The sequence below is a fragment of the Passer domesticus genome, chromosome 14 (genome assembly GCF_036417665.1).
Source record: "Passer domesticus isolate bPasDom1 chromosome 14, bPasDom1.hap1, whole genome shotgun sequence".
NCBI classification, from domain to species: Eukaryota; Metazoa; Chordata; class Aves; order Passeriformes; family Passeridae; genus Passer; species Passer domesticus.
Genome location: NC_087487.1, coordinates 15,798,720 through 15,826,039, shown reverse-complemented (window position 1 = coordinate 15,826,039; position 27,320 = coordinate 15,798,720). Strand labels below are relative to the sequence as shown.

At 40.5% G+C, this 27,320-nt stretch overlaps 1 protein-coding gene across 3 annotated transcripts in view; it reads left to right on the top strand.

The window, feature by feature from the left end:
* Nucleotides 1-17,175, top strand: part of LOC135280657 (uncharacterized) — a 78,295-nt gene extending 61,120 nt beyond the window's left edge. For 2 of the 3 annotated variants that reach the window (XR_010347532.1, XM_064388799.1), the window contains one exon: nucleotides 15,691-17,175. Coding sequence is in view for 1 of the 3 variants with exons in the window: in XM_064388799.1 (XP_064244869.1) it covers nucleotides 15,691-15,784 (94 nt within the window). In the remaining 2 variants the exon portion in view is untranslated. Of the gene's footprint in view, nucleotides 1-2,226; nucleotides 15,111-15,690 lie in introns of those variants that run through there. The other variant, XR_010347518.1, reaches the window with a different exon arrangement.
* Nucleotides 17,176-27,320: the final 10,145 nt, after the last annotated feature.

Sequence of the window (27,320 nt, the reverse complement as noted above, 5' to 3'; positions counted from 1 at the left end):
TGCACAAGGCTGCATTTCATGTTACATGCTTGGGATACCCTGTGCAAGTGGCAGAAATATTCCTCTTTCTCCCTTTCAGTTGCAATAATAAAACTCTCCAGTTTTTAAAATTTTGCTCCATATAACTCAAAACTTGAATAAAATTATAGCAATTAAATCAAATGTGTTGACTCTGTTTCGCTTGTATCTTGTTGCCTTAATTCTTCATGGTACCCAGCACCCTTGCCCTGGTTTAAAGTTCTTGGGCATTTTAAAGTTCTTCAGCATCTCTTCAGCTTTTGGTATGTACATGGAATAATTTCACACTAATAGAACTATTCGCATATTCCACATATTTTGAATAACTCTTTATTATCTATAGTGGTTGAATGGAGTAAGCTGAGCAGTCGTGCAAAATTTATGCATCACTTAAATTAAAATGAAATGCTGCTTGGAATCACTTTAGGTTTTATTTTTTAGCCCAAAGTAGTCATGAATAGCATTTTGAAAAGCACTTTGATCATTGCGCTGTTAAAAAAAACAACAGAGGAGAGAGGGGAGTATCTTTTGGGGAGAAGCCTTTGAAATCATAAAGTGTAACTAAACTTAGTCAGCATACTGTGACCTGTCAGGAAAGAGCTGATCCTATTTAAGCTCCGCTGCATGCGGCCAAAATACTTTAAAGAGAATTCTGTAGATTTCTGTGTTTCCTGACGTCAACGTGGCACAAGAGGAAGATTGGCCGCTATTTTTTTTTCTAAGAGAAAAAGAAATGCTTCAAAGTGCCACCAAATCATTCCTGACTTGGGTCACTGTGCTGGTGACGCTGCAGTTTCTAGGACATATTGTCACTTGATCCAGGTCTGAGTCTGTGACTGAAAAAGGCACATTTTGGTTTACCAATCCATTCTTTTCAATTAAAATACATAGAGGGTCTTGTCTTCCCTGCTGCTCCATGGTTATGAGGAAAGAATTAGGCACTAACCATCCCTTACGGATGAGTGGCGTGTAAATCTGGATTAATTCTGGCAAGCTGAGGGAAGCAATACAAGGATCTGTCTCACTCCAGTGCCTGGTCTTTATGCCATTGAATTCCTCCACTGATAGAGAGATGCTGTACAGTTGTACATCCAACACCACACTCAGGGCAAGAAACCTTTAATAATAGTTTAAATTAAAACAACTGGTGCTTTTAAAGAGAGGAAGAGGTTCTTTGTGAAGTACAAATAAATTCTCCAACTCTCTCTGTGAAGACGTCACTAACAACTCATTTAAACTCTTGTAAAGAGAGTGTTTGTGTTCTAACAAGAAGTTTTGCAATCTGGAACAAAATGTTACTGATTGGGGAATTTGGATCTCAGCTGCTCCTGAATGACTCCAGATTGAATTCCATTCTTGATGGTGCTATTATTCCAGACTTGCATGAGGGCAATAGACCTTACATTAGGGAAATCAGTGTTGCTGGATTATTATTTGATTAAAAAAAAAGGAAGAACATTCACTTGTAACTAGAAGCAGTACTTGGATGGCTTTTTGCTGTTGAAAATTTTTGAAGCAGTTGAAAACAAAGCTGTGCAAATGGTATTGCTTTCCATAAAAATATCCATCATGGGGACTGTCCTTTCCTTTTGTGGGAACACCTGTTTGCGTGGTTTCTGCACTGTGGGGTGAGAGCACTGGATCCAAGACACCCCAGGATGCAGTAGAATATTGCAAAATAAATCAGCCTGCCTTTGAAATCTGAAAGAAATTTTGCTTTGTATACAGGGACACAAAGTCTGATACAGCACTGCTGCTATCTGAAAGAAAAAAGAGTGATCAAAACTGGTAATAATTCTTCCATTAAGTGGGAGATAAAACTTTAATTAAGACAGCCTACTGGAAGCTCAGGATGCTTCAAGTGTGACTAATACTGACTGGAAAAAATATTAATTTTAACAAACATTAATTAGCGAGTTTTGCTCTGTGGCTGAGAAGACAGTGGTTGCATGCAAGTGTCCGTGCAGGGGTGTGTGTGGACGTGCACTTTGGAGAGTGTGAGACAGCACGAGGGTGCCCCCCAGTACTTAATAAAATGGTTTGGTATCTGACCAATGTGTCTAAAGACATGGACACGTGAATTTCTCACTATGATGAACACCAAGCCCTCAGCCAACACTGGCTGTTTGTACACGAGGCTGCTCCAGCACCTTCCAGTGTGTCACCAGGTGGGCTCTGATTTGGGATTTCTCCTTTTTCGTGTGCCAGGGTTAACTCTGTGAGGCTCCACTCAGAGCTCTGCATCCAGCTCTGAGACCCCAGGATAAGAAGGATGTTGGAGTGAGTCCAGAGAAGGCCACAAGGATGATCCAAGAGCTGGAACACCACTGCTATGGAGACAGGCTGAGAGAGCTGGCATTGCTCAACCTGGAGATGAGAAGGTTCTGGGGAGATCTCACAGCACCTTTCAGTGCCTAAAGGGGCTCCAAGAGAGCTGAAAGGGTCTTTTGACAAGAGCATGGAGTGACAGGATGAAGGGTAATGGCTTTAAACTGAAAGAGGGCAGGGTTAGATATACGCAAGAAATTCTTTACTGTGAGGGTGGAACAGGTCCTTCAAAGTGTTCAAGGCCTGGTTGGATGGGGCTTTGAGCAACCTGGTCTCATGAAAGGTGTCCCTGCCCATGGCAGAGTGTGGAACAAGATGATCTTTAAGGGCCCTTCCAACCCAAACCATTCTGTGATTCTCCGAAAACCTGGCCCCACTACTTCAGGCTCCTGGCAGCTGCAGAGAGAGGTTATAGCTCTGACTTTCCACTTCAGCTGAGGCATCTGGGGCTGTTTTCTTCTTCCAGAGCCCTGGAGTTTCCCCATGGCTCTTAGCCTCATGGGACTGCACAGCTGCTTGTCCCAGAGCCAGATCAGACTGAGGTCAATGGCATAACTTGCCCTCCAATTTTTGGGGACTAAGGTTACGCTGCTGATGTTACAGGAGAAGTGCTAAATGGCAGAATCAGCTGGATGGAGTGGCTACTTTGGAGTATTTTAGCTGAGTGGCTTGAGCATTTGGGTTATATTTTAGCAAGTGAGATGACCATTCTTTACAGATATTAAGAATGCAGAGCCTTGTGAATAGCGGAAAATCTAACATTTCATGGATATCTAAACTCACGCTCTTTTTTCCACAATACGAGTGTGTTGTAATTCTTTTTTTGCCCTCTATTATCCTTTTACACTGCCACAGAATGTACTTTCATCTTTTGGAAATGACCCTTTAATACGGTGGCTAAAATTTAATTTAGGATCTTTTGTTTTAAAAAGTCCGTGCTTGGTTGCACAGGAATAACAATGGGGCTTCCATGGTCTTCATTGTGGTTGCTAGAGCAAAAATACATTTTTGAAATATATTTATCATATTTTTTCCCCTGTCTGCTCAATTTACAAACTGCTCAATCTTGGAGACCAGGCTGTTCTTCTCCTGAGGTGTGAACTCTTGTTGCCAACACAAATTCTTCCAGTGGTGGCTTTGTTGCCTCCTTCATCTTAAAACAAACATAAAGTAATTAAAACTTAATTTTCTTTGCAATATATGGAAAGAAACATGATTTTAAAGTCCTTGGACAATCCATTCAAGAACCAAACTGCTTTTTTGAAAAGAATTGTTTCTTTTTCCCCAGTGTAAAATGGAACTTTGAATGAATTTTGAATCTCAATTACCATCCTGTGTGGGCCCTAACATGAAAGTTGTTACCACTCTCAACTTTTAGCTGCTTTGAAACCATATTTAACTGGAACATCAGAGACAGTCCCTTCAGCTGGTCAGAATAATTTCAGTTCCAAATATCTTCATGAAGAAATGCAAGAGCAGATGTTTGTATCTTTTCATTGTCTCAGTGCCTAATTCACTCAACTGCAGTAGCTACAGAGGAATTTTGCCTCTATTACCGTAACTTTTAAACATTTTTCTCTCAGGTTATCAAAGTTTTCTTCCATTCCTGCTACTGATTTTATTGCCTAATGCTGGAAATACTCCATTATCTTTATCTCATCTTGATCTATGCTTTTTATTTGAGTTGCAAAAGACCACAGCCACAATTCAGCCTAAGAAGATAAACTAAAGTAATTCAAGCCCAGTGAATGGTTTTATTCTCTTGTGTTCGTACTTTCATAACTTACTACTCCTCTGATCCATTTTCAGCTGTAATGTACATATAATCAACTTTTTCAGACTCCTCACAAGAAAAGCCTTTGTTCACTGGGCAGTAATCAGTATTAAAAGCCTTTAAAATGGTGAAGTCAATGACACTGGTTCATTGTCCAGATGCATTGTTGTTCATGAAGAGAACTGATATTTCTGTGAAAGACCAATTTAATCTCAAAGTTTCTTCATCTCCTGTGATCACAACATTTTTCACATATTCTTCACAATCACATAAGTTGGTGTCCACCTCTGATATTTCATTCTAGCTCGGGTAATTTTTTCCCCCCCAGAATAACTACAGAATGATTTGATGGTTTGGAATAAGCACAGAATAGTCTCAGTCCATTAATGGAGCCTCTACAGACACCATTATATATGATCTATATATATTACAGCATCTGAATCAGTGAAAAAAACAAAAAAACCTACAGCAAGAAGACACTTGATCACAAATATAGTTGTGTCACTTGAACGTTTTAAATGTAAAAGAGCAACACTTTAAAAAAGAATAAGAGGAGTAAAATGGTCAAATTTTTTTCTAGGGGAGCACAAACCTAAGACTGGTTCCAGAAATTTCAAATCTTTTAACATCAGCTTGTGGTTAGATGCCTTGATATTTGCCATTATCAGGGAGACACTTATGTGTTCTTCTCCCAGTTTTCAAATGTTTATTTTTGGCTCATTACAAACCAGATTTCCCTGTGAGGTGTCTGGTAGAAACGAGATCCCCTAAGTTTTACAGTCTGCAGTTAAATGCTGTGGTCTCCACTGCTTTACAGCCTGTTAACTCCAGTGACATTTGGATCTAACACAGAGGTGGGGAACACCCTGGTGTCACCCAGAACTGTCCCATGGAGGAAGAAAACATCAGCTGGAGTTTCTGGCTCTGATTGCTTTCTGTGTGCCTCAGGGTGTCCAGCTGCTGAAGCACAAGCCTTTATTAGTTTTACAGCTCTGTGAAGCAGCTTTGGAGGTAGTTGATTTTGGGACACCTCGACTGGGCTACCAAGTGGAAATCCTTACCAGAGCTGGCCTTCAAAATTAATTGTACCAGACACAGATTTATCCCTTGATACTGTCCTAAATCTTACTTAGATGCAAACATTGCTACTTTTTAAACTAAGTCAAAGGCTTTTAGGTGCAATGGCTTTTGTTAGATCCATAGTAAAGCTGGAAAAGCAGCTATTGGGCATTGGAAGCTTTCATTATGTCTGAAACAAGACAGCAGACTTGGCTAAATACAGCTGAAAATAGTTGCCACATGTTCACTGTATAAGTCAATTACACAGTTGCTGACAGGGAAATGGTTGGCATCCACAAGAAAAGACTAAAACAAAAGCTTCTTTTCATATTTTCCCATTTCTTTTGTTTAAAACAAATATTAAGCACCTATTTCCCATTTTCCCTTTTTTTTTCCCTGTAAGAGAATAAGTAGTAGTATGGATTTTTTTCCCTTATTTTTCTTTCCCCTCCTTTTGCATTCCTCATCCTTGTTCTCCTTATTTTTCCTCTTTTCCGACTAATTCTTAAAAATTGTTAATTCTGGAGAACTTACAGAGGAAAACAAAGGAAAACTGAAACTCTCTAAAGTGGTTAAAGTAGTTTCATTTTTCTTTCTGCTGTTACAGCTTTTCCAAACCAAACTGAAATTTTGGATATTATTCACTTATTCAACTACAGCAACAAAAAGGAAAAATGAAAGAAAATGGACAGGCAACTGAAATAATTCCAGTGCTTACAAAAAATATCATGTAAACAGTAGAAAAAAATGCTACATTTTATACATTGTCAAGGGGAAAACAATGGAATTTTGAAATTTTTAATGAAAAAGTTCTTCCATTTTTCAGCTGTCCTGAGAAACCCAAAGACCTCAGCTGTTTTCATCACTAGTGTTACTGCATCTCTACTTGTCTTGGATCTTGCTTTTACAAGATGCTATCACAGCTATGCTCTGTCTCTTCTGAATTAACTGAGCTTTTCAGCTGCATATTTTAAGTCTACATGAGTCAAACATTCATTGGACTCATCAGTCATCAGCCCCATATATCACTAATGCCAACTTTGATACTAAGATGACTCACATCTTAATTATTTTGAATAACAAGTGTGCTCTTGTGGTAGGACAATATGATTTTGCTTGCTACAAAATGGATCAGCAGAAAGTCACTACATAATTCAGGTTAGCAAAGCTATCATGAAAATGCATGTTGGTACAAAATTGCTCATTCTTCATTATTTTCACAAGGATGATTTCCCCCCTCCCCCCAGTAATGAGTCCATTAAGCAATTCCTGGCTTTGGAGATAACAGGTAGTTGAAAGTTTAAACATGACAATAAAGTACATTATTTTAAGTTAATTTTATATCGTGAAATTATTTCACTTGTAGAGAAGTATGAAAAACACCTGGGCAAATGATCCACCAGAGATGCTGTGGCCATGTTATTTTTTGGTGATTATAATTCCCTTTTTGGTTGTTTGACATCTGTAATTCAATAGAACTCTGACAGTGCTGCTTTGTGTGGCTGCTGGGCTATGCTGCGCTGTAGATCTCAGTTCAGACTGTGGAACAGAGTGGAATGAAATTTTTGGGCTGTAACTGCCTCTCCTGTCCCAGATTTATGTAACACCTGAATGGTTCAACACACCAAGAATTTGCCAAGAAATAGCTGATATTTCAAATAGCCTCATACCAATACCTGAGCGAGCTGCTTTGGAGTCTCTCTGTGCTGCTCTTTGGCTCAGTGAAGTCTTTATCTCTACTTACATCAAACACAGCAAGCCATCTCTTATTTGCAATCTTCAGATGTTATCAAAGTGGTTGCTATGTTATAACGTCTTTCAGGCCCATGTGACCAGGAAGGCCATTGTGCAGTTTTGTCCCCACCTCTATATCCTGTAGCTACTTGTTACTAAGTGGAATTATTCAGCAGTTTTACAACTGCTTTTGCCATCAATTACATTACTACTTCAGTGAGCAGAGTTTCACTTCCGAGTTAGAGTCTTTGGAAGTTTTTCTTTCCTTTTCTGAGACGTGAAGTTGTCCAGACTATCCATGTCGTAGGCTGGAAACAGCAAAATGCTTGGCAAAGCTGTGTCCCAAACCCCCTCAGAGGAAAATAAATTGTTTCTAAGATGAAGTTGCCTCTTTCAGCTCAGATGGAAAGCTGGAGAAGGTAAAACATAGAGGAGCATGTGGACCACACAAAAAGTAAACAGCCACCTGATCTTTGGCCTGATCCAAACAAATGCTGTCGAAATAATTGAAAATATGCCAGTTGACTTCTGTGGGATTTGCAGCAGGTTCTAAGCTGGCAACTACCCTTTCTAGCAAACAACTCTTGTCTACTTTTACATCTCAGGCTTATAGTTAATCAAGTTAGTGAGACAGAAATGTCTTTGGCATGAACATGTTTCTCTGTTTCTCTTCTCTGCAACTAATAATGTTTCTTCAGGAATCGCTTCCAAAAAACTCAAAGGCCAGTATTTAGATAAGCAATATCAAAATGCTTCAGCATTAAGCTGTGGTAAGTATTTCCTCCTGTTTGTTGTAAGAAAGAAGGTTTTACACAAGCCATGTAGTCTTAACTTTCACCAAGTTAAATAAAGGTTTAGTAAAAGGATTTTGTGCCCTTTTAACCCCCAATAACCAGAGTGCATCCTGTGTGACCATTCATTACATATGAAATGGCTGTAATTTATACCAAATGGGGTAGGTGAATTCAAACAGAAAGATACCATCGATGATAAAAAGATAACACTTCTCTGTAACAGATGCTTCATTTTATGATGGAAATGGGGAAGCTGAATGCTGCAGGTGCTGGGCTGACACCAGGCCTGTGGAGAATCATTAGAGCCTCCTCAGAGATCTAGGTTTACTCTGTGTTTAATCAGCCACAGTCAGAAGAAATGGCTTCATTTCAGCTTGATGAGAGCCAGATTACAAAAGGAAGATAGATGGCCAATAAGGTTCATCACTATAAGCATATTGTCTTAATTTGAAGAAACAAGCTGGCATTCTGTGCTGAGGAAAAGTGAAGTGCAATATGGCTAGTATCAAACCCTAGTTATTTCAAGTCTCTCTGCTCCCCACAATGAAAGTATTCTGGCTGCTCTTCCTTTGACTAAAATACTGAAAAAAAATACTGCAGAAACTGCAAATGACCACATTTACTCATGAGATATCACTGCTTTGAGTTCCAGAATGCTGAAACCTCTTGAAGTGGTTTTGCTCATCTTAACAATTCTCCAGCCACTTATTTATACATATATACATCATAAACATAAATGCATCTGTGTGTCTCCACGAGAGGAAAGGTTCAAAATGACTATTGATCAAAAAAAAAAGGGCTCTGAGCATGCCATGAACACGCACCTCCTAAAAGGGTCGGGGTGCAGCCATCTATCATGACTTCCCACGACAGCCATGGGGACAATGGGGCTGTCAGCTGGGGCCTGGTGGGGGATGGGGCTTTCAAAAAAGATAGGGACCCAGACCAGGGAACTTGTCCACACAAAAGATAAACAAAACTGGGGCTCTCTGCCTCCCCAGTGAAACGAGTGATTCATTGCTGTTGCTTAGCTTAGCCTTGGTGCTGGGCTTTTCCCCCTCGTGCACAAACAGACTTTTTGTATAATCTATTTCTTCAGTGGCCTCCAGGAGAAAGAGAGAGCCTGGGAGCTCTCAGGGTAAGAGTATGGGAGCCTAACATTGTGATGGGGACAGCACAGTTTTTACTGTATATTTTACAGTAGAATACAGATGGTTTTATTAAAGACAGAACCTTTTAGTACCAGGAAATCTACAAATATCTAAACTGTGATTTTTTCAACTCATTTTGAATTGTGAATCCACGGCATTTTTGTCCTCTATGGCAGTTTTAAACATTCTAACAATCAGATTTACATATACAAATTGCCTCCAATGGATCTCTGAAAAGATATTCTCTGCTTCAAGACTAAACAAAAATTTTCTGCAGAACTTGAGGTGCAAAACTGCTCAGTCTAAGGTAAATTTGGAACGGTAGAATGTGAATCCTTGCTTCAAAAGGAATTGTTAATTTGTGGAGTTTGAGAAATGTTGAGACTGCACATACTTGGGGGAGAAGTGTACAGTCAGGTTTGATTTTTTTGGGGACAAAAGCAGCTGAGAAGAATGTTATGGAGGATTTAACTTGTAAATATCTTTGAATAAAAGAAGAATTTTGTGCCTTAATTCAGTGCATGAAGAGGAGGGACTGATGGAAAATATGAAGCAAAGGCATGATAAAGTTAGAACTGGGCTTGAAGTTGGTCTTAAATAGTATTTTAAGCAAGTCCCAGAAGATATTATGCTTTGTGTGAGGCATGCATAGCCCAGAAGAGTCACCACAGTGGAGGAAATGGAACAAAGCTGAGCAGAAGACTTCTCAGAAGCCAGGATCTGAAAAAATATTATGAGATAAAATGTTATGAAGAATGCAGTTTGCCTTTGTCTTTGTCCTTACACCAAGAACATTGCTTCTTTTGGTTTTCCTTAAACTCGCTTTATAAAAAACAGCCTCTTTATTTTTTTCCACCTTCCTTTGTTCTAACTTCACCCCTCTTTGCATGTTAAGATGAAAGAAAAGCAACTCCCACTGACTTTACAGGTCTGAAGGGAATTAGGAATTTGACTCAACAAAATCATCCCTCGTCCCACGCTTTTTTCCCCCCTGAAACACTGAAGGAACACACTCTCTTGTTCCTCACACATTTTCCTAATGTCTGTTTGGACCCAAAGCAGAGAGCTCACAAGCAGGGAGCCACTTCTGAGGAGCTCAGCCCCAGCACATCTGTGTTTCTGCAGGACCTGCTACGCTGCCAGCTTGAGCGGCCGCCTCATTTTATGGCTGCACCGACACAGTCCTGCAGTGAACCATGCGACCCCTGAAGTGTTTAGAAAGGTGCATTTCTGTAAGGGAGACCTTTTTCCCTCTGGATTAAATCAGAGCCTCCAAGATAATCTGCACAAACGCGTTATTGACTCGTCCCTTTCCCTAGGCAAGGAGAGCTGGGTTTTTCAGAAACCGATCCGCTGAAGCGTTTGCGAAGTGGAGACTTAGGAAGCTTAACAATTGGTAGAAATATTATCATCAACTATCAGGGTAACATTATCCAGCCATTCCCACCCACAGATACACACACACACGCTGGATTTCGGCTCGGAAAGCCCTGCAAATAACGCACTGTAGGTGTGTGGTCCTCAAAGTGTTTAAATGTTTGAAGATGAAGTGAGCAGGAACATCTTGCGTGCACCAGCTGAAAGAGGGTTGGGAGGAGTGGGGGGTGGATTTCCCTGGACAGATGATAATTCTCCATCCTTCTATGTGCTGCCAAACTACCTCAACTGGTGGGGGTTTATAAACTTTTTTCCTGGTCTCTGAAGAGCAGCTTTTCTAGTGTTTTTGGAACACATCAAATGCAGTACAATTAAACAGGAGAAAAAAAAAATATTCCCAGGGCCCTTCATTCCCTTCCTTTCCCCTGTCAAGATATTACTTAATTTAAATGCTGCCAAAGTTAATAATGAAAGACGACATCCTCTGGTGTGTCAGAGCTCAGTGCCCAAGAAGAAAAGCAAGAGTGCCTTTCTGCACTCCTATCTGCTAAATTCAACCTGGAAAAAAACTGGAGCAGATTCAGGGATACTGTAATTAGCAGGATTTAAAATGATCTCTGCAGGTCACTTTTCTTGGCCCAGAATTGCCCAAGAACTCGACACCTGAACCGAATATCTGAGGTGGCTGTGCCATCACATGGTGCCTGCAGTGTAAGGCTGGAGGTGCCACCAAGGCAGTCACCCTGGGTATGTGCCACCTAAGGTACTCCAGGAAAACAAACTGCCTTGGAACAACAGCTTTCCCTCACAAAGATGATGGAAAGCGGGCAGAGCACAGTGCAAAGATTCCTACCAGGATTTTGTGAGTAAAACCACAGGGCTTTTTGAGAGGGAGGAAGGAAGGGAGTTGGTGCTTGTTGAGGACCTGGGAGGTTTTGGAAGGAGGTGACAGGAGCGAAGGGACTTTTCAAATTTTTCCCCTTCCTCCACATTCCCACAAACCTAATACACTGCTGAGGCACTGAACAGAGCAGATGAGCAGTGCCAGACCTCACTTCATTGCTTTTTCCTAAAACCCCCTCCCTGAAACCTTTTTCCCTTTTCTAAAAATAATTTGTATGTGAATCAAAGGGGGAAAAGAGAGGTAATGCACAAAGATACAGAGCAGCTTATTAATTAGTGTGAGGTGCTCTCAGTGCTCCTGTATATATGGAAGGGCTAAAACCATAAAATACTGAGGTGACATTTTAGCAGCTGCTGGGCCTGTGGAGTGTTACTGCAACATGCAGAGCACCCTTACTTGGGTAACTCACTCTCAGTGTCATCCCATCTGGGGTCTCACAAAAACAAATGAATGTTGCACAAAAAGGTTTGGGATTTTGACACTGAAGCTGGGGATTTGGGTTAGTGATAAATTTATACAAGGAGGAACATTCTCCCACAACTCCACAACATTGTGTGCATGTGATATTTGGTGGGTTTGAACTCTCCTGCCCTCAGCAACAGCAGCCTGTCTCTAACACAGCAGCCTGTAGAGGTTCACTGGTACAAAATGAATTTCCTTCCCAGGGAGAACCTCCCCATGGTGGTCCTGCTCCTCTCTGGTCTGTAGCAAGGCAATCACAGTCCCAGCTCCAGAGAGCACAGGAGGAGTGCTGCAAACCATGGCATTCACCTGCTAAAGGTGAAGGTCAGAGCCTGGCTGGCTGCTGCCCAGCACACCTTAATCACAGCAGCCTAATGGCCTCGCTCTGCAGCCGATGGAGCAGAACATCATGTGATGGCTATCACCCCCTTCCCAGTCCCACCCACAGCTCAGCCCTGCCCTCAAAGCAAAGCTTGTGCTCCTCTCTCTGGGCCTGCAGGAAGGTGTTGTAACCACCTGGACCTTGTGCCTCCGACAGGAAAACGTGGAGCAAGGGGAGCCCCTGGGTCCCTAAATTGAGAGGAGGTGGGAACCCACTGAAGCAACCCCAAAAGGGAAATAAAACAGCGTTTGAACCCTGTGACGGTTCTGCAGCAGATACTGTTTGTGGGAAAGGATTTTCCTCTCTCCTATCTCTGGCTTCCATCTCTTCACCTTTAGCTGTGAGAGATTGCAGTTTAGAAGAAAAAGAGCAGAATAATAACCCAATGACTAAGTTAATGAAATCAGCTGGGGGGCACCTCATATATGTGATGAAACAGAAAAGTTGCCTTTATCTTGTACACTAAGTGCCAAGAACAGGTTAAATTTTTCTTCTCAATCCAGTCAATGATATTATTCTTGACTAGTTCAGCTTTTATCTGTCTGTAACCATTCTTCCCTAAATAACTACTAACTACAGCTACAAGTTTTAGGGAGTTCATGGCTGGTTGGTTTGATGAGAGATCAGGACCTGTATGATTCCTAAAAGAACCAAGATGAAGGGAAAGTTATTACTAGTTCTGAATGATTTCTGAAATTATTTATTTGCTTAAATATATTTATATTCTGCAAATTTTCTACAAAACAGTGAAAGACCCTGCCTGGATCCATTGCCCAACTTCCATTCATGTTTTCCTGCTGTATGTCCCCTTGTTTCCCTGCTAGGTAGTGGGTAGAAAAAAGGCTGGTAATTTATGGCTCCTGTTAATACTGTAGGCTGGATGTGTTGACAATATATCAATAATTATTTCTGGTGAGACCTGAACAGTGTGGCACGGGTCTCTGTAGGATGACTCATTTTACCAGAAGACAGATATATGTGACCTGAGTTTTATGACAGATGTCAAATATATCGAAATGTGGTGTGAGGGAGATCATCTTATTGGCAAAGTAATGAGGAGCTGGTGGGAAGATTAATGTTAAAACTGAATTGTGTGTTGCCTCCTTCACTCTGTGTTTTTGATAAGTGGTGCTGGGGCAGCACAGGGAAGGGGCTATCCTCAGCCTTGTGTGGGCCAAAAGTGGGAAAATTTGGAAGAACAGTAATATTAACCAATGTGATAACTTTCATGAGGAGATCAAAAACAAATATATTTTTGAATGGGAAGGAATTTTTGTGGGGTTGGTAAATGTGGCAGAGTGAGGGGAACAACCAACTAAATCTTTCAAGGCCTAAATCTTTCAAGGTGACTGCTGTCTTGACAACTTACATGGGTCTTATTTTCAGCCAGTGTTAAGCCTCCCACCTTCTGAAAATCAAGCCCTCGTGTTTCGCGCTGGCTGCCAGTGAGCAGAGATCAGCTGCCACCTTGGGAGGCAAAACCTCTCCTTCTGCAGAGCCACCACAGGGAGGATTCCTCTGCAGATTGGGCTCTTTGCTGCTGAGCAGTTCCCTGTCTCAAACTCCCCCATCAGTTCACCTCCCTGTCATTTTTGGAGGCCTGGGGTGGGCCGGCTTGGTCTTTAGGTGCCATCAGAGCAGTGGTCAGAAAACAGCCACCATCACACTGTTCTGCTGGTGAGCTCTCCCTCCACATCCCTGGGCTCCTGCTGATGCTCAGCATGAAGGAGCTCCAATGGAATGTCAAATAAGGGCTCTGGGTGCCAGCCTTGCCCTGGACATACAGCCCTGCTTTGCTGTTGTGAAAACCACCTCTTATGCAGAGAAGTCCAAAAGATTAATAATCATAAAATAATCAAGCCAAAGAATGGTTTGGGTTGGAAGGGACCTTAAAGATCATTTTGTTCCACCCTCTGTCCTGGGCAGAGATGCCACCCACTCTCCCAGGTTGCTCCAAGCCCATCCAGCCTGTCCTTGAACACTTCTAGAGATGGGACATCCACAGCTTCTCTGTGTCAGGGCATCAACACCCTCACAGAAAGGAATTTCTTCTTAATATCCAATCTAAGTTTTCCCTTTTTCAGTTTAAAACCATTATCCCTTGTTCTATAAAACTACTATCTCTCCATCCTTGCTCCTGAAAGATGGTAAAGAGCTGCCTCCTCTGGCAATAAAGAAGAAAGTCTGATTTGTGGAGGCAGGAAAAGAGACCCACTCTGTGTCTTGATCATATTTGGTTGTGTAAAAACACTGCTAACACTCCACAGGGAGGGGTTTTTCTGTTACCCAAAACTGCAACATTATCCATGGAGCAAAATTTTGGGGAAAGCCTGCAATATTATTCGAGGAGCAAGGTTTTGGGAAAAGTCTGCATTGCAATGCATAGATATTTTTTCTTGTTTGTGCAAGAAGGGCGCCTTTCAAGTGACACAGGTGCTTCAATGTAATAACAAGGTCAAGCTTGAAAAAAAAAATTATATACTTTGAATAATTGAGCTGTATTTTTAGCCCTCATCTGTGTCACATATATATATGTGTGTGTGGCTCATTTCCCTGTTCACCAGAGACACTTTTGCCATATTCAGGTTTGCTACCTAGAGAAGAGGCACATGGGCACTTGGTGAGCTAAAGGCACCTTTTGACTTCTTTCAGCACAAAAAGAGTTGCAGGATTTTTCTTGCTTTCTTTTTTTCTTGGAAAGATTATGATTATAATTTCACTACAAATAGGACAACTTTCTTTCATTCAGCTCTAATAGTGGCACAAATTTAACTATATTGTGCTAGCAGGCACTGATATATTAATTAAAATATAGACTAATTATTTACCCTAGTTAGTTCATACAAATCTCAGTAGTGTAATCAGTGGACTCCCTTAAGGATTTTTGTCATATTCAGCAATTGAAATGGTTTCTCTTTTTTTCTCTATTCAGGATCAGAGTTAGTTTGGGATTTTTACTTTCAGGTTGGTGGTTTAGTGGCCTCCACAGCCCTGGTCTGTGCAGAGGGATTGTGCTGCCACAGCCACACTGACTGGTGCTAATAGGTGAATAAAACCTACAAAAAATTTATCCTAGTAACTGTGGCATTGTAGTTAAACGACTCTTCCCAGCCTCAACTTTGAGGAAATTCCTGCTGGGTCCTCTGTGGTACATTTGGTCACACATAGCCCGAATGGTTTCTGGGAAGTGCTGCTCTGATGTTCTTCAGCATGAACAGATGTGGAACAATGTTTACATGGGGAAAATGTTCAGCCTGTTTCGTAAGGGAGGGAAAGGAATGCCTCCTGGCAGAACAGAGGCAGAGCACTAGGACGATGTGGATCTGAGCCTTTATTAAAAGGACAGGCGCATCTAACGTCCAAAGCTGCAACAAAACTTGGGATGCCCAACTTGTGTGTACTTAGGGCTAAGCTGATGCCAGGTGTTTATTTTAAACACAGGTGGTGTGAAAGTTGCAGGTGACTTCATTGGAAGGGAAGAAAAAAATGTTCAAAGCAAAGGGGTGAAGGAGAGAAAGGATGAGGTGAGTCTGAGTAGGATGGAGACTGACCCAATGTGCATCTTGCAACCCTGGCAAACTCAAAAACACCTTTTGTTCCTCCAGCATACAGCCATCAGTCCTCAAACCCTGTCTCCAGAGCATGGAAAATTGAAAAAAAGCACATCAAGATTTCCTAGTTTTTCTCCCTTTGTGCTTTTCTTTCAGTGCCAATCCCTACTTTCTCATCTTCCCTCCACTTTTCTTATTTTCTCATCAAGAAGACCGAACAGAACTGAAGAGAAGAAACTGCATCATCTAACTGCTGGAAGAGACAGTGATGAAACTCTGTGCAGCGCTTCATATGGACAGTGTAATTAAAAGTTGTGTCTTTCCCCCTACTGAAGAGAGGGGCTTGACCAAAACAATTTGGGGTATGGAATACCGAACCCAAGCTGGAATCAGTAGTGTGGGTGGCACCCATAAACCAAGTTCTCTATAAACTTCTTTAAATATAGACTTCCTGCAAACAAGCACTGAAAAGATCAAACAGAAATTAACACACAGGCTGAGAATGAGACTTTCCCAGTGAGACAGTGTAAGACTATTTAAAAGCCTGCCCTAAACAGCAGAGTCATCAGCGTTCCTGGTAGTGCAGCTGTGTATCTTTGAAAATCAGGCACCCTTTAAGCATATTTTCATCATAATATAACCAATATACATTTTATTATATCTCCTTTCCCTGTTCTACTTGTGGTTTAACCAAGTGTGAACCAAGCTAACACGATTAGACACCTTGTTTTTCACCAGTCATTTCTGTTTGCAGTCTTCCATAAAGTGCTTCAAGTGAATTTTAATATGTTGATGGTACTTACTGGAGAGATTAATATTCATAATAAATACCCCTTAGAAATAATCTTCAGCAAATCCTTTTGACAGAGGAGTCAGGGCTGCTAACGACAATAACTACTACAAAATGCAATTTGGTCAATTACTTTAATTAAATTTCACTCTGTAATGTCTTCTCATTTATATAGTAAACTAATAGGGAAAAAGTACATCATCCTTATTTGCTTTCACTTAAATGCCCAAAACTGTTTCCTTATGTTTTGCTTTACCATTTGCAGCTCTCTCAGCTTCTCGGAACATTTGAGATAATTATGGGTTTTACAAATAAAGCTTATTCTTCACCAAGAAAGGTTGGGACTTTCTTTGGAGTATGCTTTCCTAGAGTAAAAACCTTGACTACACAGATTCTAATCTGGTATTTACAGACTGGCTGATTTTGGATGGTGCCAGCATTCCAGTGTAAATGGTAAAAGTGTCTACATTTCATCAAATGCTTTTTTAATTATATTGTTTGAAATTGGAGTAAAAAGGAACACAGCTGCCTGGAGATTTTGGTAGCATACAGGTTATAATGAACTCATGAGAAATAACATAGCAGTCTCCTTAATGCACTTTACTGCACTGAACCAGGAATTTTACACTGTGGGCTACATTCTCAGCTGGGGTAAATTGCCATGTCTCTGATTTCCTCACTGTACAACAGCCTGGTTCTGAGCCCCTAGCTTAAAAAAAACCACAGCTCTCATTTTCAACAGTTCATAACAGGAGAGGATTTGGCCTGGGTTTATTATGGTGCAATTGTGTGTAAATATTAAGGTCATCTGTTATCTGGAAAAATGCATGAATTAAGTTAAAATCGGTAACTGTGAGCCCACTGTATCAGTAAAATCAATAAAGCTGTTTCCATGAGCACTGTGAATATTCATGTCAACAATCATAAGACATATGGGAATGCAAAGCATGCACGTATGACAATTTAGTGATAATTTTAGGGCAGGCATTGTTTTGGGGAGCTGGTGCTGCAATTCCTTTGCTACAGCACCAGCAGCAAGTAAAGCTTCAAGAGGGAGAAACAATTCATTTTTATTATGGGGTGAGCTGGGGAGGGGCCGCGGAGGGAACCCTTCTTAGATGCTGAAGTAGAAACCACAATATTTCCCCCCATGATTTCACAGAACTCCTGTAAACTGCAGTTTCTTCAGCGGGCTTCCAATTTCTCTGCCAATGCTATAAATTTTGTTGGGAAGATGAAGTTCTACAGCGCAATTAACTCCAAAAGTGGTACAAAGCAATGGCGCGCAGATACCGGGCTGCAGTACTTAGCACTTAACTCTGAAATTCTGATAAGCCCTATCAACTCAGGGTTGTGTTTAATGTTCACTCCTGCTTATATACTGAAGATACAACCTAGCGGTCACAGTGTTAACACTCCCCAATATCTATTACAATTAGTTTTTGATTAAGAAGCCTAGCATGGCTTTTGAAGCCTTTTATGTTGTGTCAAATGGCTAGTGATGGAGTGAGATGCACAGACACCTCCCAGTAACAAAGCATCTTGTAAAAGGTTTCAAGTGAACTATTTTATCATCCTAATGGAAACCAGATGACTCTAACTCCCCCTTTAATTTCAACTATTTACTGAAGAGTCCTTGTTTTGAATTACTTAAAGATTTATTCCAAACCACTATCTCATGCATTAAGAATCACTAATAACAAAGCCATTCTAAGCGGAGCAAAGCTTTTAAAAGAATGTGACTATGCCATTGCATTTATTCTTAAGTTTAAACCACGTTTTTTAATGGCTTTCACATTTTTATTTCTCAGTTTATTTTATTGGTGTGTTTTATATTTTTTTTTTCCCTGAAATCCCAAATACATTTTTCTACAGCCATTCCAAGCTCACACTGCTTTTTCCTGCCCTACTGATGGGCACCGCAGGCTGGAGCTTGGATTGTGGAGGAGAACCTGTCCATGTGCTCCTTCCTCCGGTCCTCCAGACAGCCTCTCCTTTCGATCTCCCGGGTGGGTTTAGCACAGAAAGGGCTGCCAAATGAGGGCCTTGGGGAAAATTGTGTCCACCATGCACAGCTTCATTGTTTCCGCTGAGTGGTAAAATTTTCAGGGGACGAAAGTGTCGCTTCGTGTTAGCCATTGTGGCCTGATGCCTGGAGAGACCCCGGGACAACGGGAGCACCAGGGGGAATCTGCTGCTTTGCCCTTGCCCACTATCTCTTTCAGGCTCATCCCTTCCTCCCAGGCACATCTCTCCCTGCATTGCTGCAGAGGGAACCCTGAAATCACCGGGATTAACTGGATTAGCGGTGCAGAGCGAGTCTCCTCTCGCTGCCACTGCAGTATCTGCTGCCTGGGGTGCAGACCTCCCCATTTCCGTGGAGCCTTGCAGAGACACAGAAATTGCTCTTAATGAGCACAGCCATGAACTGGTTTTCATCCCAAAATGTGACACTGTTATTTACATCTGTCAGTATTTTTGCTGAGCTCCCCTGCTCCCTGTGGACGCTATCTTCTAAGATATATCAGGCAATGCAGCTGCAATATTCTTTTACCAAAATGCCCTTTTGACTCAGAAGTTCTTCAGTATACATTTTAGTGGCAGGAAAAGGATTAAAAATTGGCATAGTTAATTATAGATAGATTTTTTTAAAGGTAAATTTATGAGAAAAAGATACATGTAAAGGAGAAGGTGGAGAAATATGGCTGTCCAAGGATAAGAGTAGGTTGTATATTAAAGTGTAGCCATTAAAAGTCTTCAATAACCTTAGCTGTATTGAATAAGGAATTTGAACAAATAGGAGATGGTCTATTTCTAAAAACATTAAACAGAATTTTGTTGCAATGAACATCAATACCTATTGACCTTTTGCTATCATGAGTCTCCTGAGCCGCTGAAACAAGCACTAACAAATCAGACACCCACTCCAAATGGACAGATCTTCATCTTTCACAGAGATTTCTACAGGGTAAAGATGTATTTTCCAATCTAGAATAAGTCTAGAGGTCTTTAGTAACTCTAGGCCTATACTGCTCTTTGGACAGAACTAGAGTTCATGGGATGAAGGGAGGGAGGGAGGGAGGGAGGGAGGGAGTGAAGTGTTTTAGGTGGGATTGAACCTCAGGTCATACAAGGGCAGTGATAGGACAAAGGGGAATGGCTTTAAACTCAAAGAGGGCTGGCTTAGATTAGATATTAGGAAAAAAAATTCTTTACTAGGAGTGTAATGAGGCACTGGCACAGGATGCCCAGAGGAACTGTGGATGCCCAATCCCTGGAAATGTTCCTGGCCAGGCTGGAGGGGGCTCTGAATAACCTGCTCCAGTGGAAGGTGTCCCTGCCCATGTCAGGGGGCTGGGACCAGATGATCTCTGTGGTCCCTTCCAACCTGTATGGTTTCTGTGATACCAACCAGGATGCCAAAAGGGGAGGTATGTTAAAAACATCAAAGATAAAAACATCTACAGCTGCCCTCCTCTTATTCTGCTGCAATGAGAAATATTAAAAAAATATTTTCAATATTTTATTTTATTTGGTGGGTAAGACAGGTATTAATTAATAGTTCTCAGTCATTAACTAGTTTTCAGAATCATGAGTTAGATTTCATTTGACAAACAGGGAACAGGAACCACAAAATAAAATAGTCACATGTTCATGAGAAGATAGAAGTATTAATTCTCAGTTCTTCAGCCAAGCTATTAGTCTGAGTTGCATTTTTAGCCTGAGACTGCCTATAAACTATATAAAACATAAATACTTCTGCACATGTTGGCACACAGAGAGGGTGACTTCTGTATATCATTAAGGAAACTTTAATAAATTGCATTTTGGTAGAAGTCAGGGAGAAAGGCTCTTCTCCAGGCCCACAGCAGACTCTTGGCTCTCCAAGTCCATAACCAGAAACCCTTTCAGTTCCCCATAAAATATTCCATCAATTTTCTTTTGGTGTGCCTAAAATGCCCTCTGCTTTTTGACTGTACATTTGAGATGATCTTAGATGTTTCTCCAAATTTACTCAGTGTTCAGATAGCATTGCTTTGCTTAATATTCAAACCCAGCATTTTTTTAAACACTATAAATGTGTAATATTCATCCACAGAAATATTTTCCCATAGTGTGAGAACCATGATGTTTACTGTTGAAAAACTGGAAAATCCACTATCTTCTAACATAAAGTTCTGTATGTTTTGTCTAATTTTTAGTTAAAATAATAATTAAAGGTAAAAGCCAACTGATTCATGTCCACTGAAGTTTGCGTGAGGAAAACATGTCAGGAGAGATGTAATTAGTCTCAGATCTGGCTGCCTTTATTTCCCAGCCTGAACAACCAGGGACCTATTCAGAGCCAAGTCAACTAGGACTAATTGTGGGGCTAAGAGTGAGGCCTGGCTTCATGGTGAGTTTGATATTCAACTGGAAAAAAACAGATAGGACTGCACAGGAAAACTGCTGCTGAGCTGATAAGCCAAAAGGAATTGAAAAAAAGAAATCTCAGTCTTTAGGATGTGGGGGAGACATGCTGAGAATTTATATTTCAGGGAAAAAAAAAAGGTGTTGGTAAAACTTTTTCCATTGGCAATTTAAATTATAGTTAGAATATATTTAGAATTAATAAGCAGCTCTAGTAATTGCTGATGGAATATTAAATCCAAATATTCATATATTTTAATATCTTTCTTGTAATGAACAAAGGGACTAGTGGTATGTTTGGGGATGGAACCAATTCTTTAAATATTTTATATGCTGCAGGGTTGTCAACAGGACAGCATCAGTCTGAGAATCAATTGCAGAACGAACAGCTGTGCAGTACTTTTTTCAGTGATTCAAATAAATTTTCTCTCCATGAATTAAAAAATAATTTGTTCATGAGATGAGAAAGATTAGGAAAAATGAGAAATGAATGTCTTAAAACTCAGTCTCCTCTAGGTTTGATTTTCTGATGCTTTTAAAATATTGGTCCTTGCCCTTTCCAAAGTTATTTCTATTAGCTATTTTCCTAAGCTTGCTATAAACTGCCAGTTTTCCTCTCTGTTAATTATTAATATGACCTGTTTATGTACCAGTTATCCAGCTAACCATTAATGTCTGTTTACTCATTGATGACCTTTGCAACTACATGTCAGGCACATGGCCAGTAAATGTCAACATTTTTTAATAACCTAAAAAATACTCTTCATAGCTTGTCTACCTAAAGTTTTTCTGATGTGAAAAACAAAATTTAAATACTACTTATAATTCACATACATCTGTATAAGGATTTTGCAGTCAAATGGCAGAGTGAAAGTAAAGGATAAAAAAACTTTACTTAAATTCCTTACTTATGGTTTTGTTTTAAAATACATTACAACAGGAAAAAGTATAGGTCCAGCATGCAGGCATAATAAAATGCTTCACTAAAAGAATTATTGTAGGTAAATCTTGGTGTTTTTGCATCATAATTTCAGTATTAATCTGAACACAAGTGAGATGTCTCTTCCATGTGTTCTACTATTAGCTAAAGGCTACATGAGGGATACAATTAGATGGAACCTTAAAGTGATGACACTAATTTTTACCCATGATATCAAACCCTATGTATAATTTTTCTCACTAAATTTACCTAAATTAAAAAGACAAGCAGCAGGTTAGGATGAAAAAGAACATGAGGGCACTTCCCACCCAAACTGATGTAGGTGTAGGATAGCCCCATCCAATCTCCTATGGAGATAAGTGAAACAGGCAGGTTTCTTTTTCCTTGGTCCACTAACATCCTTTCCTAAGAAAAGCCTTGAAATATTGTCTTTGTGATTACAATTTACACGTTGGAAATTGGCTTCCTATTGAAATATTTTCAAATATTAGCATCATCCCAGCCATAAGTAATGGTGATGGCATTTACAGAGATTGCAGCTTTGATATATACATAGGTACATGTTCACATTTTCTCATTCATTGGAGTTCTAACTCCAGTAAAAATTAGGTTTCTTTTTTTTTTTTTTTAGTTACAGCCTTGAACACTTGCTGTGACTGTCACTTTATGTTGAATTTATCGTACAGCATGTGAGTTGTAAGGCTGAGGAGCAATCTGTCATAAGCCATTGTATCAATAATCTCTGAAAGGGTTTGTTTTGGTCCTGGCTGGGAGGTAAGCTTTCTAGATTTGTACCCTCAGTTACAGAGACAATTTGGGCTCAATAGTATTGTTTCAAAAAGGTTTGTCTGTGCTGTAACACATTTACTTAAGCCCTGTGCTTCTGTACAGGGTGGTTATACAGTACTTCAAGCATATAAATGCCTTTCAGGTTTTCTGTACTGAATGATAACTCACCTTGTCTTTCTCGCTGAGGTAGGTAATAAATAGAAATCTGGACTGTAACTGAGACATTCTGACTTAGTTAGATCTTCTGGTGTCCTGAAAAAGACAAGTAGACTCAATTACCATGCCAGCAACTACATGAAGATTGTCAAATTAAATCCAAAAACCTATGTTTAAATAACGGTATGACAAAACCTGAAAAAACACAAGAATATCAAGCTCTTCTGACATTCTGACCTGGAGTTATAGCACTTTGGAAACAAAGAAAAATATTCTTTAAAATGTGCATTATTAACGTGAAGGACTGAGGGGCAGGACTTGGTCAAATCCATCTATTCCTGGAGATAGGGATGAGTGGTGCTGCAGCCATTAATCCACGCTGTGTTCCTACTTTTTGTTGTGATAACCACGTGGTTTATTTGTTAAACGTGTAAACATATTACCAAAAAGGGGGGAAAAAAATACACGATACTTTCTTGAGACTGTTTTTAACCAGCACCTTAATTAAGTCACCAAAAGCCCTGTGAGCTGGATGAGTGTAACACGGAATTAGCGTCACCCACGGCTGGTAGGGAGTTATCCCCAGGTTCAAGCACAACAGCTGTCTAATGGTGTTCAGTGACACTGCACACCAGGGGAGAATGCGAGGAAGCATTCCACATCCGATTGGAACCGCAGGGAGACCTGAGTGGGAATTTAATTATTTCTGCTGGAACTTCTTCAGAACATTGGCTCCGGCACCCCGGCCTCGCAAAGCGCGCCGTGGAAACTTTAATGAGCTGCAGTTGTGCAGGGGAGGCTTTTCTTTTAGACATCACTGAAAGACAACAGCTCAGCACACCTCAGCAGTGTCAGGCCAGAAAAGAAATCCAGTGCTGACTCAGAGGACAGTGCATGAACTGGAATTGTCAGCACCATCCTTTGCAAGAGGCATGCCTTCATTGGAGGTGTCTCATCTAAGACTGACCTAACTCAACACATCTCAGCTTGTGAGACAAGGGACAAGGATCAAATATAATATTCCTGTGGGAAGGGGTGTTCTCTGTTCATCTGCTTTTATGTGCAAAGCAATGACATATTTAATCAGGGTTTCCACCTTCCCCCCCTCCAATGCTTATTATTTATAGGGAGCTGTTTAAGTTTTCCAGATAAATATGTATTCAGAGTCTTTCCAAACCATATAATGTGCTCTATAGATCAGAGCAACTCCATTTAAAATTGTTTTTTAAAAACACAAGGTCTAATTTGATAGACGGGAACAGCTCTGTTGGTTTCATAGATAGCTGGGCATTTATTTTCCACTGTAAAGATCATAATATTTACCCAATGGAGCAGAACAGCTTCTTCTTAGCCTTTACTCCCTCTATTATGCCACAATTATTTAAATACAGATTCTGCTCACATTACTTATTTTGTACCCAAGTGGATGGGGATCACCTGGGTGAGTGAGTAAAAGGGGCAAGGGTTGTCTCATGCAGCCCATCATCTTCTGGAAGTCTGGTTGCAGATCTAGAGATAATAGGGAGAGATTAAGAACCGACTGCTTCCATGACTATTTTTATTTATAATGTATCGTTCATTTCTCCCTCCAGTTCAGTGTGAGAGCAGGTTATTCAGCCATGTGTTCTGTGCAGTGCAGGTGGGAGATATTTTAAATGCCTATATGCTGACAAGGTGAGTGGTTAGGGCATGATTTTGTTATATACATGTGTAGATGTGTGTGTATATAAGAAAGCACAAGAATAATTTCCATGTGATTATTACCTTCCTGCTTTATTTTTGTGTGGCCTCAGAAGGCAGGAGCATAAATCCATACTGCAGGGATAGGCACTGGTTTGTTATTTATTTTTGGAGAGCCAGCAGAGTGCTTGATACCATAAGGACTGCAGCAGAGCAGATACATGTTCAGAAGCACTTACCAATGGTATAATTAAAAGTACTTCCTAGAGATATAAATTTCTGCTGCAGTGGTTTTCTCATGTGTGGGCATTGCTGCCTTAGACTTTCAAAAACCTTGGGACTGATTCGCCCAGCAAGGAAAATGAACTACCAGAGTAATCAGTAGGCATGGGCTCGGGGCTCAGTGATGCTAAATGATAGCATTTACACACATTTTGTATATCTTAATTCCTATTCTTGATTCCCATATTTAAAAGAAACTTTTTATCTGCACCATATTCCTTTATTTTTGTTCAGGCCTTATTCTTCCTTTCATTTCTTTTAATAATTTGGTTTTATAACGAATTAATACAGAGAGTCACATGTGGTCACTACAGAACTAAGAGCATAACATATCCAAACCACTTTCTCTTGTGCTGAAAGATATGATCCATCAGGGAACACCCTTCTCTAACTTATTTTTCCAGACTTTGTGTCTCCCTTAGCCAGTACGTCAATAGGCAGCCACAGAAGCAGAGGTAGGCACCACATTTGGTGTATATGATTTTCTTAATTTAAGAGGCTAACCAAAGATGCTGCATGGTGTGATTGTATTTTTCACCTACACGTGATGATGGCTGAACTGCATGATGACTAAACTGTTGAATTTCTTTTTTCCACATTGTGCATTTCATCCGGCTCTGTGACTCCTTTCTCTCACAGCCCCTTTCTTCAAAGAAACTGCCCTGTCAGCAAGTTCTCAGTCCTCTGTCACATTCTGCTCATGCCTCCCCATGGTCAGCTGGTTCAGTTCCAGCTCCACTACAGGCCTCTGAAAACACAAAATATTTTCTTTCTTCCAGAAACCTAATTCTGATTTATATCCCAGATGAGAAATTCAAAAAGCATTGAATAGTGAAAGGTAGTTTGAGTTTTGGAGTTATACTGAATTACAAGAACTGAAATCTCCTGAAGTTCTGGAACTGTCTAGTGTGGGGTTTCAGCCAAAGGTATTCTCTGAACAAAACTACTTAAAGAAATTTTCTTCCTGATTGACAAAAGGAATGGATGAGTATCAAGTGTTTAAGCTGCAGAGGTGTGCAGACAGTTACAGGAGTGATTATGTGATCAATTTAGCCATAGTTTGCTGATAGAAGGCAGCTCTGGCCTTAGTTACACACTCCTGAAATTTGATTCACACCTATACCCAATATCAGGCCAGATTAACCTGACTGAGAGCTGCTGGCTCTTTGAGCCCTCAGTAAGACTGGTTTTCAGACTGTTCCATGCCCTGAGCTGGCTGGGTGTGCACTCACACAACTGCCATGGGCATACCAGGGACATGCAGCCCATGGTGAAGATGAAGATGAGGTTGGCAGCAGCTTGGGCACCAGCCAAAATCCTCTTTTAGGTCTGTTTTGACCAGGACAGCACTTCAAACATGGATGTTAGGCCCATCCATTAATGTCCATCTAAACAGGGTCATTGCAGGGTCTCTTGGAGGGGTCTAATTAGAGGTCTGGTTTTTTCTTTAAAAGTCCTTGTCCACTATTTCCTTTACTTTTCCAAACACCCTAAAGTAGACAATACATCACAATGAGGTCAAAGCAGAGGAAAGGGGAAAAAAAAAAAGATTCCCAACAGCTTCAGAACAATGACAGTTTTCATTTATTATCTAGAAGTCATGTGAGTTTTAAAGTCACCAATCATCATCAAGAGAAGAATGGAGATGCAGGCTTGACAAGGAAGATGTTGTCTGTGGCAGCCTAATATTCAATTTACTGCCAAGGCTACTGACTTGTGGAGCAATAGGAGAATAAGTGAAATAATTGATTTCTTACCTTGAAGGTAATATGGCATAAGAATTACACTAGCCATGTTAATTGTCTCTTTTTAAGCAACTTTCTGGATTCTATATTAGTCCTCTGTAAAATCAGAAGCTCTTAAAGGCTGTCTTGTAGCCATGGCATGGAAACATCCTCTTTCTTAGTATGTTAGGGGTGCAAAGAAAAACCTGAAATACAAGCCTACCAAAAACCAGGCTTTTTGTCTGCCTGAGATTGCAAACAGCCTGAAACAAAACCTAAACTACCCCTTTGCCACTCTTTGTTGTATGTTTATTCTGCCCTGAAATAAACGTTTTTTTTTTGCAGCTTTGGGTGGAGGTCCTTGCAGAATGAGCAGAGGGCATTGGATTTCCTTAACATGACCCTGCCCCATTCCTATGCCTATATATTGTCTATTTAGGGAAACATTCCACTGTCCTTGCTCATGCTGAGCAGCCCTGTAGATATAAATCATCCTGCTGTGGAAGCAGGCACAATTCAATGTGACTAACGGACCCTTCTGTGCTGATGAACATTAATGGATGTGGCATCGTCCATCCTGGTGGAGATAAAGCAGTGGCACTGCTCAGGGAGTAAATGCAGCAACACATCAGCTATGGAGAAGTAAACTACCTGGGGTGGGAATCTGCCAAATGACAGAAAAACACTTTACTGAGCTGGATGGTTTAATTGTCTTTTATATGTTTATATCAATAATGACACTTCACATTTGGAAGGAGCTGTAAGAATGGTAAGCCACCAAAGTACAAAGGGGCAGAAGTATGGTTTTAGAGTGTGGGACTGACTCTCTTGAAGTGCTTGTCAAATATGTTCAATAAGGGGTAGTTTTAATGCTCAGGAAGGGGTTAAATTCAACAAACTTAAATATTTTCCAAAACAATTTATATTTATTAATGGCTACTACAAAATCCATTTGCCCATAATCAAGTGAAACTTGAAGGTGCTGCCTTTCTTAAGTGCCGACAGTCAACAATAT